This window comes from Juglans microcarpa x Juglans regia, chromosome 3D (assembly GCF_004785595.1).
Source record: "Juglans microcarpa x Juglans regia isolate MS1-56 chromosome 3D, Jm3101_v1.0, whole genome shotgun sequence".
Lineage (NCBI taxonomy): Eukaryota > Viridiplantae > Streptophyta > Magnoliopsida > Fagales > Juglandaceae > Juglans > Juglans microcarpa x Juglans regia.
The window spans coordinates 28,107,120-28,120,919 of NC_054598.1; the positions used below are offsets into that span (position 1 = coordinate 28,107,120).

General features: G+C 38.3%; 2 protein-coding genes across 2 annotated transcripts; one reads left to right on the forward strand and one right to left on the reverse strand.

Annotated features, from left to right (window-relative positions):
- Positions 1 to 2,822: 2,822 nt before the first annotated feature.
- On the reverse strand, positions 2,823 to 13,393 carry LOC121253928 (phytanoyl-CoA dioxygenase). Its single transcript, XM_041153848.1, has 9 exons — positions 13,234 to 13,393; positions 13,028 to 13,149; positions 12,859 to 12,919; positions 12,406 to 12,474; positions 12,129 to 12,247; positions 4,698 to 4,845; positions 4,453 to 4,597; positions 4,258 to 4,344; positions 2,823 to 3,020 (listed from the first exon to the last, which is right to left on the reverse strand). Exons 1-9 carry the CDS (start codon positions 13,286 to 13,288, stop codon positions 2,978 to 2,980), a joined length of 849 nt encoding a protein of 282 aa, XP_041009782.1. The 5' UTR covers positions 13,289 to 13,393; the 3' UTR covers positions 2,823 to 2,977.
- LOC121253926 lies at positions 7,918 to 9,190 on the forward strand. Its single transcript, XM_041153847.1, has 2 exons — positions 7,918 to 8,607; positions 8,638 to 9,190. Exons 1-2 carry the CDS (start codon positions 8,002 to 8,004, stop codon positions 8,986 to 8,988), a joined length of 957 nt encoding a protein of 318 aa, XP_041009781.1. The 5' UTR covers positions 7,918 to 8,001; the 3' UTR covers positions 8,989 to 9,190.
- Positions 13,394 to 13,800: the final 407 nt, after the last annotated feature.

The following is a 13,800-nucleotide window of genomic DNA, read 5'->3' on the forward strand; positions in this document are numbered from 1 at the left end:
GAGGGAAACCAAGGCTTCACGGGGTCGTTCCAAGCATCTCGAACTGTTGTGTCCTCCATAAGCTAAACTGCCAAGTTCAACTGTCGAGAGTTGTAGAGGTCGCAAAAATCGAGGTGATGCTAGCATTGAATGACGTGAGTAGGTGGCCTCGGGGAGCCCAAGCAGTGCAGGGCAGCGTAGACAAGAGGGAGTCATGTTAGGCGTGTGACAATCACGGGGCAATATGTGGCTCAGGATGAAAAAGGCACCTTCGGAACCCAACGGTTAGGAAGTTGGACAGACGACAGGAGAAAAAGAACCCGTGCGCATTAACAGCGGGAAAAGAAGGGATCTTTTAAATTTCCACCGCAAATGTGCGCTAGGAATTCGTGGGGTACCATGAGGGGAATAATCCCCAGCACTCCGCGGGCCCGAGTTCAAGGATAAGGCCTAGGCTGAGCCGAGCCGGCCTAGGAAGCCCAAGAAGAGAAGCAATCGGGCAGAGTACACTGACAAGAGGATGAAAGGTAGGACTATCTAACACAATTACTGGCCGACAGTCAGGGACATCCCCTAACCCTGAATCTCGGTGCCCAGATTGGTCAGAGAGGTGGACATACCTGACCGAGACCACACCACATTAATGGAATGAAGGAGACCATGCCAAGAAGGGGAGCCACGGCTTATTTAAAGCGTCTCGAGGCTCGGCAAGCCACGACGTGCCTCTTGTGGTGTTAGAGATAGCCGTAACAGGTCTAACTAGTCTGAGGCGAGGCAGCTAAGTGGCAGGGACACCTGACCTCGTACGGACAACACGCCCACTACCCCTACCTTAAAGGCCAACCAGCCAGGTAGACCCCTCTCCCACGGCCAGGGAGAGGTTCACATTCTTGAATATTTCTACTCTCATTCTCCTTGATAGATTATTTCTCTCCTCATCTCTTACCTTGAAAGCATCTTAATCTCAACAGGAACCAGGTCTGAGCCCAACAACGTGGAGTTGTCCAAGCCGTAAAACACAATATCAATAAGTCCTCTCATTCTTTGAAGGGTGGGATTTTGCTCTTTTCTTTGGCAAAGGTTGGTCTCTTATACAGTGGTTTGTACAGGGTATCATAAAGGATGAACTAGAGAAGTTGTGGCAGGTTTTTCTCTCACTGATCAAGAGAAACAAGAAGTGGTAATGCTAACGTTAGATTTTCATGAGTCAATGAAAAAAGGGAGATTTTGTCTATTAGCACAGGTTATTGCAGATAAAGTTGTCAACAGGGAGGCATTCAGGTCCACCATGTCAAAAGTGTGGAGATTAGAGGGGTGGATTCATTTCAAGGAGATTGGAGGTTCATTTGGAATTTCAGAAGGAGCAAGACAAGGCTAGAGTGATAGGTAGGAGATCATGGTCTTTTGACAGGATGTCGATATGCCTTGAAGAGTTTGATTGTTGCACAACATTAAAAGAAATCTTGTTTGCTTCCTAAGTATTCTGGGTGCAAGTTATAACACCTCACTTCCTTACTCTATTAGGTTAACTCTTAAGTTAACCCTAGATTTTAGAAGGATAGCTCGCTTAATTAGAAGAATACTGACTTTCGTTAGGCAAGCTTAGCTCGATATCTTTCTTTGAGCTTTGATTCAAATTTTCCTTCCTTGATCATCCATTTCTAGCATTCATCAGCCATACTTGCACTTTTTTATTGAGTCTTAGTTCATGTCATCTTGCATAGTGACATGTCAAACTCTAAAACAGTTTCATTTTGCAATCATGTATACTTTGTGTGCAATGGATCAAAATACCCTTAGCTCGATATTTTTCTTCAATGATAATTCTGTTTTCTGTACCATGATTTATCTGTGAAAATTTCCTTGCAGTTGATTTTAGGAAAAAAAACAAAAAACCTAGCCAAAACCCTAAATATTTTTAATACTGATTTTATCCTTGTAAATTTCGGCCAACCTCTTTTATTTTATTTATTTTTATAAATTTCCTTTAATTGTTTTATTTTTTGGTCACCTCTCAACCGTCAATCACTACCATTGAACCACCTTATTTTTTTCTCTTACTAAATCCATGGTGTATAAATTATGAGTAAAAAAACTCAATTAATTTAGTAACAATAAAGCCAAAAAAAAAAAAGTTTAAAAAAATAAGAGACTAAACGTAGTTGCTTTGGAAGGAAATAAGTTTTTTGGAAAAGTACGTTACATTATAATACGTGCAGCTCAGGAAAGACATTTTATTCCGACAACTTTCATGCAGATACAGCTTCGCAAGGGGCAGCTTTGAGGCCTAAACGCGAGAGTTTCAGAAGGCGTTCTTAATTTTAATATAATAATATAATAAACTATAATGTGAATATAAATACTACAACTTTTTACTTTTTCTAATAATTACATTTTAACCATTGGAATTGCTTCCATTTGTCTTCATTTAGCTTTTTTCTTAATTATGCTAACAATTTTTTCTCTTATATAAACTAATAAGGTTAATAATTATTTATACTCATTAATCAGTAATAGTTTTCTTAGAAGTTTTTATTTCTTAATAATCTTCTCATTTATTTTTTAGAGAATTTATTTCTTGGGGGTCTTTTAATATTATTTCCTAAATAATTTTAATGTCAATATAATTTCTTAGAGAATTTTAAGGGCTTTTAAATAGATATTATTAAAATATTTTTTTTCTTTAAGAGGCCTTGAGTAGTGGGGGTCTTAGGCAATTGCCTAACTGGCCTAGGCATTGAGCCAGTCCTGTGTCTAGGCATTCAAAAAGGAAGCAAAAATAAAACCAAACAGCCGACCATCTCCACTAAGAAAAATCTAAGAGTATTAAAATTCTACTTTTCTAACAACCAACCATTATAACCTCAATTTATTTCAAGACAAGCATAAATCATATGTATTACATACACATTATAAGATTATTCACGATGGAAGGTATATAAAAGAGATGCAAAAGTAGGTCATTTGTAAAACACTGTTGATGAATTGTCTGGACATATTAAGATACATAGAGGGGCTCTGGCTCCACTTTTCTTCTGATCCTGAAAAGGAAATTTAAGATCAATATTTCTTGTTTAGAATAAAGCAGTTCAAGATAGAGAAATATGGAAGTATATCATTCAGAACCCTTTAAAATCCAACAGAACAAGGTCACCTGTCTTGGTAACCAGGTCGATTGAGGAGGAAAGGAAAATAGAACTGGAGTGGAGGGCATTACTGAAGTTTTTTCTTTTTTTTTTTCTTTTTTTTTTTTTTTTTTTTTTTTTTTTTTTTTTTTTTTTTTTTTTTTCCTCTTTTCTCAATACAGTTTAAGGAAAGCATGTCACCGGCAATGCAATAATTCTCTCCATAGAGATACAAATAGTCCAATGGGAAGAAGAATTTTCAAGAACATTTCTAGCATCAGAACATGAACACTAGTTCTTTAATACAATTGTTTCAGCCTATGTTTTCCTTTAGGCAGCAAGACCAATATATTTAAATTGCATTCTAACAAACCCATCGTGTGTGGGCCAAACTCCCCTTAAAAGTGAGTTTAAAAAGTGAAATATTAAATTAAATGGGAGTGAGTTCAAACTCAAAACCTCTGCTCAAATATAATGTTCAATCACTACTTGTCCCCAAAACTTAAGCTAGTAGAAAGACGTATATTTAATTCACTAATAAAATGGATACAATAAACCACAAAGAAACAAATCAGGTTTAAACTAATTAAGGTTATTCAGCCCCACCCCCTTTCTTTCTCTCTCTCCCATCAAAGCCAAAGATAAAGAACTCAGAAATCCTAATAGAGGCTTTGATAATAAGAAAATCAGATCTTTTCAATTCAATTGACCAGATGAAAGTTAAAGACAGATAGAGCATTCAGACAAGTTCGGTAAAAAATCATAAGGAAGTATATTGAGTATGTTCAAATCTTGATTCATACATTATGAACCGGTGCTGTGTGTGGATTGGATAAGCCATTGATAAATATGAATAAGGTGTTATACCACCACTTATCCCAAAACCTTAAGTAATAGGAAGAAGAGATGAACTTAATCATTTAATTTATATTCCAACACCCCATCACGTGTGGGTAAGGCTACCTGTAAATAAATGAGCCCAAGACATGGAATATTGATTAAAATGAGAACAGTGTGAAGTCGGGAGGGATTCAAACTTAAAATCTCAACTCTTATACAATGTTATATCTAAAAACTTAAGCTAATAGAAAGGAGGGAATTTAATCATTTAATTTATAGTCTATAATGAATACCGAAATTCTTGGATGCTTACCAATTATCAGGGGCCCATTTGCAGCCATCAGTATCGACCACATGCCAGCTGTAGGCGTGCCTGGATTGTAAGGACTGGTTCTCAAAACTGCAGTGCAAACATAAGGAAAAAGCAAGTTTTGAGGCCATCTTGCTACCGAAGAAACTCTTCCTCATTGTCTCAGAAAGAGCTACAAAAGGGATTTCTTCTACCAACCTTTGATGAATAAGATCACCATGAATCACAACCAAAGACCCAGCTTTGACTTCAATAGGCACAAAATCTTTTTGGTTATATGTTGGAGAAGGCCGGTCAAAGGAAACCCCCTGTTCACCTCTAATCATCCTTCTAACAAGCCCATCTGGAAAACACACAGCGTAGAAGAAAGTTAGATCACACCGAACATGCCAATTTTTCCTGTTCCATAGAGGGAAAAAGGCTAGATGGATGCAAGTTTCTACTCTTCTGAGATCCAGGAATAGCCCAAAGGCAACCATTTATTATTGTCGCATCTTCAAGAGCAAGCCACAGCCCCGTACAAGTTGGTGGTTCAGTAAAAAGAAACGAGTTATCCTGGTGTGGCACTACTTCACCACCAATACCTGGTTGCTGCAAATAAAATACCAAATGCTTCTTTGTACATTAAAACTACAAGAAAGCTGAGCACGTTCGGAAGAAAGTAACCAGGTTAAGAATTCTAGATATGGTGCGGTGAAAAAATAAAATAAAAAACCACCGGAATCAGTTTCTGCGATTAATCTGCATAGTAAAGCTAGGATTACTTTTTGGTTGGACACATGGCACAATCCTAGCCATTCATTTGGAAAACCTAGGACACATGTCAAATAGAGGACAAATGTGATGAAATGGAGTGTGATTCAAGCCATGCCACCATGCCTCTTACACCAAATACTATTCCATCCAACCAAAACACTATTTGGTCAACCAAAAGAGGGTTTCAACCCTAATGAAACCCCAAATCATTAGAATCCAACCGAAATCCTAAATCCCATGTGATGGCCAAAACCCTAAATTTGGTTTCAAAACCCTAAACCACTCGGTTTTGATTAAGGGCTTGTTTGGATAGAGACGATCTCATCTCATCATTACAATTTTTCCAAATTCCCACACAAAATACAATAAACAATTCAACTTTTCAAATCTCAAAACAATAATAATATTAAAAATTAATATTCTAACAATATTTTATTCAACTCATCTAAAATCATCTCATTTCATCTCACTATCCAAACGAGCCCCAAGTGTTTTATCACTTGGTTAAATCACTTTCTTATGCAATTAACCACTAAATTACACACTCTTACACCCTTAACCACTCCCTTACATCTTGGTAATTTCATTTAACCAAGAAAAGTTTGATTTGAGCCAAGCAATAACCGAAACCCTAACTAAACCCCAAACTAGACCCCATTCGGTTGGGACCACCCCTTTTGGCCAAGCTTCTTGGACAAGCTTCCCCACTCTTACAAGGCCATACTTAGGGTGTCATGCCACCTCATGATAGACCACAAATAGCTGCTTGATGGCAAGCCAAAACCACCCCCATCAGCCCCCCATCACTCAGCCAGAACAGCAGCAGAAAATCAGCTGCTGTGCAGCCCCCTTTTCTCTACCTTTTCAGCTGCCACCTTCTCATCCAAGGGTCATCAATCCACCCACCATGTCAGTCCCCCGTCTATACCCCACGCCCCTTGCCTTTTTGCCTACACACTTAGCTCATTTTCCTCCTTTACCAAGAGCAAACCGAGAGGGTGTTGAGAGAAAAGTTTCTTGAAGCTTTTGTGTTCTCCATTCCAGGTCCTTTGTGAGTATTTTCTGTGGCTCAATCTTCTTGTATTTTGTTTTATTTTGAGTCTAGTTTACTTAAGCATGTGTTGGAAAATTTTTCATGGAGTTTTGATTGGTGAAAGTTAAGTATGATGATGCAAAGGTCTCGTTGGTGACAGTTTTGATGTTTGTGTGAAACTTTGAAAGTTTTGTGAAGTTTTTGGTGAAATGATGGGTAGATCTTGCTATGGTAAAGTGTTAACAATTTTATATGCAAGTTAGGATTGGATTCAAAGCAAGTTATTATTTTTATAAAAGAGTTTTGATCATGTGTTAAGAGTTTACTTTTGAAGAGTTATGGTTTAGATCTTTGATGGAGTGTTGATGAACATGCAAGAGTTTGGTTTTTAAACTCAATTGAGAGGCTCTCAGGTGTGATGACTTGTTTGGATGAAATTTTTGCCATGACATGCTAGTTTTAATGCTTAGATCTAATTAGAACTTGAATATGAGGTATATGATTTTGTTATTTGAAGATTTATTACATAAAAATCAAGGATCTAGTGACTTTGTTTCCAAGTCGAAAGGATGCTATACATGGTTTTATAGTTTTCATGCAAACCAATTGTGTTAGGTTGTATTTAGTGATTTTTGGTTGTTTAGTCATGCATGCTATCACTTAGGTTTGAATGATGAACATGTTAGGAGAGTTTTTATGGACTGTTGGAGTCCTTGGAGTTGATTTGAAACTGTTAGACCAAGAACATCAAGAGTTGGTTCATTTTGACCTAATCTTGATGTTTTGGCATTTTCCTTGATATGATGAGTTTAAGTTTTTATGAAATGCGTGTTCGGATGTCTTAGCATGATTTTAGAACATAGGATGTGATTTTTGAGTGTCATTAAATTCGGTTTAAGCATGATAGTATGTTGGATGGTCAAGTAGTAACAAAAGTGTAATTTTTGGCCAAGGGTGAATTGGCCTGGAGTGTTTGACATAGTTTCGATTTGTTTTACTTTTTTCTAATTTGATATTTGGATTTAGGAAAAAATTTACACAAGGAATATAAATTTTAGTAAGTTTTGAAGTTCATATGTAAAATCTTTATTTTAGGGGCAAAATTGTAATTTCCCACAAGTAGAGGGATAACTTTGCAATTTTAGCCATAAGTTATTGAGTTTTATGTTTATAAGAATTTAATGAGATATTATAACCTTAGAAAAATATCTCATTTCAGTTCGCACTCATTTACACTTTGTTTTACGTTACACGTCATACCTGTAAGTTAGCCTCTAACTTACTCTCAATGTATTTATGTACGTATGGTGGAAGATTGCTAATGTGTATTATAAAATCCATCTAAAGCCGGTATTTTGTATTCTCTCCGTACGAAGCCGTAACCCTTGTGTGAACAGTGAGTTGAGAGAAACCCTAACGCTACTTCCTGCTGCCACCCCCACCCACCATCGATCTGAGAGGGACGCCGCAGTCACAGACGAGGCCGACGTGCCCCGGCGTCCTCGCTGAGGGCCGCCAACATCGGTTCCTCACCGACGAACTCTTTCTGTGTGTTTCTTTGACGGCGTCGGCCACCGAGCATTTTGATTCCGTCACAGATTTGATCGACTGACCCAGACGACTCCGTTGTGGGTCTCCGATGTCGGTCCTTCTTCGGCGACTGGGATTTTGCTGCTACTCTTCCGTTACCTCCTCCGGCAAACTGTGATTTGAGCCTTTCCACTAGCCACCGATACAAACTGCTTCGACAGACTCCAGCGACCATCTTGTGGGCCTTCGACACAGATCATCCTCCGGTGACTGTTAGTTTTCTCCGATAACTCCGGGATTTTTGGCAAAAAATCCGTTAACTCAGGGCCTCCTTCAGATCTTTTTTTTTTTTATTATTTTTTTTAGAAAAAGAGGATGAAGCAGAAACAATAGGAAGCAGTGGGAACAAATTTGCAGTGGGTTTGACAATGACGACGAAGCACGATGCGGTTTCGTCCCCATTGGAAGGAGAGAGGTGGTTGAAAGTTGAATCAAAAACTTTCGTTTTTACGAAAGAGGGAGGTAATATTTTTCGCATTTCGGAACGTAGCAAAAGGATAGCTAAGTTCATGTATCTAGGGGGGACGACAGCTTCGTGGGTGGCTAAGGGGATTGAGGATTGTTTAGAACTTAACTGCCATGAAGGTTTCTTCAGAGAGTTAAGGATGGGTAATGGAGTTTTTAGCATTCAACATCATGTTAATGCAAGGGGCAGTTTTCTCCAGCTCTCTGAATTCCGAAATGGAAGGAGGAAAGGTTTGTTGGTGATTCCAGAGGGCGCAAATGTCATTGGATGGAAAGGCTTTCTGCAATCCATTCTAAGTGTCACTGAATCTAAAGCCACTACTAAAAGTGGGGAGTTTATTGATGGAAAAACAGTGGGAAGGCCTTCCTCAATCAAAAGTGCTTCGTACGTAGCGGTGTTGAGGTCACTGGCGGGTAGTCAGGCCGAGATCAGCTCAGCGGTAGAAAGAAAGGGCAATGCACTTGTAGGAGACAAAAGATCTCAGGTGACATTGGGTGAGTTGGAGGGAGTCTTGTGGGATGTCAAATCCCAATTGAAGGGAGTTATAGATTATGTAAGAGATCTAATGATTAAAGTGGATAAGGGGCTGGACCTAATTGTGGGTACAAGTGTGCTACCAAGTGTGCCGGAAAGTGTGCAAGCAAAGGGTGTGTCGGCGATGGGGTCGTTGGACGCTGGCATCTTTGTTCATGCCAATGTCACTATGCCTTCTGAGGGAGCTGTAGGGTCTCAGGCACCAGTTGCAGATGAAGTTGGTCCTTTTGTCCAGGGTTCATTTGTAGTTGAAGATGGGGGTCCCTTTAAGGTCTCGAGTATTTTGGAAGATACAGTCGAGCCTCTTTTTGAAAATGCAAACGGGGCAACAGAAGGTAGTGCTTCCCCCTCTTGAGGAAGTAGCACGGCAAGGATCGTCGAGGGGTGGAGCTAATACACACAATGTTGATGGAGGGGAGAAATTTGCGATGGTAACAGATGGAGGGGACAACAACCATATAGATGTTGAGCAACCATTGGGTGGGAAGGATTTGTCATTGGTGCCTCGTGTGGGGGAAGGTTCAGAATTGGCGTTGGTGCCCCGTGTGGGGGAAGGTTTCGGGAGCGCAGTCGAGTACTGTGGCTGGGGATAATGCCGTTCCCCTAGTTTCTCTTCCTCCAATCAACGATATAGCGGCGTCAACATCCGATTGGACTTTCATATGGAGAACAGGGAGAATATGAAGACCAATTTAAAACACTACTCACTGCAATCGAGGCGAGCCATGCGCTTGAAACCAAATCTAAGTTTAAGAAAAGCAGGGAGTTGAAGAATCTTTCATGGGCAATCAACTACGATACTAAGGGAGGTAGCTCAAGTCGAGGGAAGGGTAAAGGGAGGGCTTTGTGATGTTCTGGTTGAGGATTAGTTTTAAGGAATCTAGGGGATGGGGTCGGGGAGGTGTAATGATAGTTTTCTAATTCGGGTTTGGTGTATTTTGGATAGGTTTTCATGGGCTTTTGGGTCATTATGGGCTTTCTTGTATGGGCTAAGTGTTTTTCTTGTATACATCTAGTGTACTTGGTTACTCCTATTGATATATATATACATAAGATTATTACTTATAAAAAAAAAGATTGCTAATGTTATATTCATGTCATTTATGCTAATTGCAACTGTGATAATATACTATGCCACGTCATCAATTATCTATTACACGAATGTCATATCACCTGTTATACGTTTATCGGTTACACGAATGCCATGTCATCTATTAAACATGATTATGTTACATGTCATGAATGTCATGTCATCTGTTATATGAGTATGTCATGAGTCACATCTAAGTCATGCATGAGTCATTTACTTTATCACCACCCCAATTGCTAGGATGATGAATTATCCTAGTGGAACTCTCTTGTCCATGCTGGAGTGTTTAAATTGAATGTGGAATCTCCTGGGTTGACAAAATACAATCAATAGGTTTCGAATGGAACCTAACTAATTGGTTACCGGAGCGAAGTTAGGCACCCAACACAAGTGGTGCCAACTACACGTTTAACAGTTTTATCAGTTCAGTTATCTTGACGTACTCACAGCTAGTGCAGACCTTGTGATGTGATGCGATACCGGTAGGAGCACATGGCCATTGGGGAATCGTGGAGCATCAGCAGTTTCACGTTAAACAACCATGTGTATGTAACAAGGTCATGTTCATGTCAAGTCAGGTCATGTTTATGTCAAGTCACGCCACGTTCATGTCAATTCAGTTCATGTCCATGTTAAGTCATGCCACGTACAAGTCAATTCATGTTATGTTCATTCATGTTATTTACAAGTCACGTCACGTATGTTCAAGTCTATATCTTGAGGCATACATGTTAATTTTATTGTCATGCTTGCAAATGTATATTGTTGGTAGCTTAGTAGCTTACTTGCTAAGATTTGTAAAAATCTCACTTGGTAGCCCCAACTACCATTTCCCCCGGAATGGTAGACGAAGTGTCAGGACCTAGAGTGTCAATGTAAGCCTCAAGTCCAAGTCTTTTTCTAGTTTATTGGCTTTTATATAATGGTCCATTCAAATAAGGAGTTTGTTTACTGGTCAAAGTAGAAGTTCTAGTCCTCTTAAAATTTTAGATTAGAGGCATAAGCGTGGCCCTTGTACTGATACAAATTAAGGTTGAGTAATAAGATTTTACTTCGATTTATAGAAGGCTTGTATGTTTAGAGTGCTTTCTTTATCCTTTTCTTTTTCTTTTCCTCCTTCTCGGTGTACTATTCAAATTACCATTCACAAGTACAGTTCATATGCAGGTCAGATTCAAGCTACCATTGTATATTGCTGCTGCCATAAAACAACATGTTTGCCCCCAAGAAATAGCTATTTTGGCACTACTCGTCAAACCTTTTTTACCTTACAAATCCTAAACCATAAATCCACAAATTCTCTAAACCCCAAGTCCAAAAAAAAGTGTGTAGAAGAATTACCGTAATTTTTAAAAATCAAACCTTTTCCCTCTTTCCTATATAATTAAAATACACTTATACACATAGATGTATGTACATTTGCTGGAGAACCAGAGGGTTTGGCGTTGGTGCCTCGTGTAGATGAATGTCTAGTGTCAGGAGTGCAATTGGATACTGTGTCTGGGGATAACGTTGCTCCCCCGGTGTCTCTTCCACCAATAGCGGACTGGATTCTGCCTAAAGTTAACGAGATTCAGCAGTTTGTGGGAATTTCAAATGGAGAATGTGAAGACAGTTCAATGAACGAGTTACTGCGATTGAGGTAAGCCACGCGCTTGAAACCAAAAGTTTAAAGAAAAGTAGGGAGTTACAACATCTTTCTTGGGCAATCAACTACGACGCTAAGGGTGGTAGCTCAACTAAAGGGAAGTCTAAAGGAGGATATTGTGAAGACGGGGGGAATCAAGGGTTTGGGGTTGGGTGATTGGGTAGAGTTTTAGTTCTATGAGAAACAAGGGTTGGGGACCGGTCTGGTGTATTTTGGGTTGCTCTTTTCATGGGATTTTTGGGTCATTTTGGACAAGGTGTTTTTTTGTATACATTCAGTGTACTTGGTTTCTCCTTTGATATATAATATTTTTTACTTATCAAAAAAAAAAAAAAAGAAAAAAAACATAGATGCATGTACATATGTGAGTATCAAGGTGCATCTCCAATTTTCAATCATGCTAAGTATTCCCTTAGAATAACATATCATCATTAATGTAGTCAATACCTTGTTTTGATAGGTGAATCATGTATTCAATACCTTATCGTCAAAATGCTTGCACAAAGAAGGCACATCTTTCACATGCTTAAAGTTCATATTCTTTTACAGGTAGCATACATCTAAAAACATCTTTGAAAAAATCCATCAACTTTTAATAAACACAATGTGTTACACTCAAGCCACTATGAGAAACTAATATTGGACTTAAATGCTTTCTATGACCTAAGCTTTCCCAATATCTCAGCTAAGCAAATGAGTTTTCATTAGGACATTATGTCAAAGAAACGACAAATCATTGAACAAGAAAAAGGAATACCTTGAAAATGTACATGGACTGAATGATCACTGGCCTCTTGTAATCCAAGGAGAATAACAAACTTGAAAGTTTCTCAGAGCACGAGAACTTTTTAAATACTGGGTCAATCTCATGTAACGCTGCATATATATACCCCAGTTTGTTACAAGATTGCTTGTCAATGAAAAGTGTGCAGGAAACTTTAATAGAGAAAATATGTAAAAAGAAAAAAAAAAAAAAAAAAAAACCCTCAAAAAAAATTCCTAAGTAGTGGAAGTCACAATGCCTCACAACTAACCATGGCCAGCTTTGTTGATGGAAAGTTTTTTGGGTTGCTTTAAATTTCCATCAGCTCCAAAAGCTTTCTCTGACAAGAGTTATAAGTATCAATGAGCACAGCACTCTATTGATGGCATCTCATAAACACCAAAAGTAGTCATACGCTCGTACCAAATTACAAATAGAAAAAGGAAAAAGCAATTTCCAATATATTTTTATAAAGCAGCAATTCATCAACTAACACATGAACCTCTCTCCTCACTAAAATATTAGGATCTACTTTTTGAACTATTACAGAATACCCAACGTCATAAACCAGACTACGAGACTTTCTTTGCAATATTCTCAGACAGACAAAAGGAAATTAATACAAGCCCCCCGGGAGTATCAAAATGGTCCTTCAGGATTTATAAAGGCAGGAAAATTATAATTCTAATAATAAATAGCTCAAGATTAACAAGTACATGCATACCCTCGAAGAAGAAAGAAATATTCTCGGCACTTTCGTAGAAGTAATTGTCGGTCAACTGTTGCTGAAAAAAAAAAGGAACTCAAAAATAGTTTCGTTTGATTTCCTATAATTCGAAAACAACACGATACCAATTTGAAAGTCAGAAGCTGAATCAATTTTGAATAAAAACCTGGTTCCTGGTAGAGAAAATTGAGGCGGTGGAGCAGTTAAACTCATCCAGCAACTGATCCATTCTCTTCCTCATGGCGTCCATTTCTTCGGGGCTCGCAAACGATTCGATCACAATAAAACCTGTACAAGAAAAATAAAAACATTACAAGTTGTTGAACAGTACGAAAAAAGCTTTCCAGGGTTTGGGTAACTGGTTTTGGTGACCTTGAGAGTTGAAGGATTGGAGCTGCTCGGGACTGAGGTTTCCGATGATTCCCATGGTGTGTGTGTGTGTCTGTGGCTTGGCGATCAAACTGTGAAACCGAGCCGATGGTCTCGTATGTGAATATATGTGATTCCCGTATTTTGTTCAATATACTTCCATATGACTACGAGTAATTGTTATTATTATTACGAAGAAATATAGATATAAGTTACTAGTGGGAAATATCTATTTTGTATACATGATGTGGCATTATCTAGATTACACATCTTTTTAAGTGAGTGTTAGGAATAATCAACTAGAAGTAACTATATAGTGAGTGTAAAGTGTGTACTGCTACAATGACTTCTCTTTAACATTATTTAGATAGTTTGGCCAATTGCATAAATATGATGTATGGATGCCGAGAAAGTGTAGGAGAAGATATGGAATAGCAAGTTAGCAACTATTTAATTAATTTTATTGCTGAATTTTGAAATTTTCTTTGAAATTCAAAAATAAGCTTCCATAGTTAAACTTCAAAATAAGTTTTTTCAAACGTAAAATAAATGAAACAATCAATTGGGTTA

What these genes read in the sequence shown, in the direction of transcription:
- LOC121253926 (XM_041153847.1), top strand. Translation starts at nt 8,002, where the DNA reads ATGACGACGAAGCACGATGCGGTTTCGTCCCCATTGGAAGGAGAGAGG. An exon ending in CATTGGGTGAGTTGGAGGGA is followed by an intron (nt 8,608 to 8,637) that starts GTCTTGTGGGAT and finishes TCCCAATTGAAG; the next exon opens with GGAGTTATAGATTATGTAAG.
- LOC121253928 (XM_041153848.1), bottom strand. Translation starts at nt 13,288, where the DNA reads ATGGGAATCATCGGAAACCTCAGTCCCGAGCAGCTCCAATCCTTCAAC. An exon ending in TATTTCTTTCTTCTTCGAGG is followed by an intron (nt 12,475 to 12,858) that starts GTATGCATGTAC and finishes AACTCTTGTCAG; the next exon opens with AGAAAGCTTTTGGAGCTGAT. An exon ending in CATCAACAAAGCTGGCCATG is followed by an intron (nt 12,248 to 12,405) that starts GTTAGTTGTGAG and finishes ATATATATGCAG; the next exon opens with CGTTACATGAGATTGACCCA.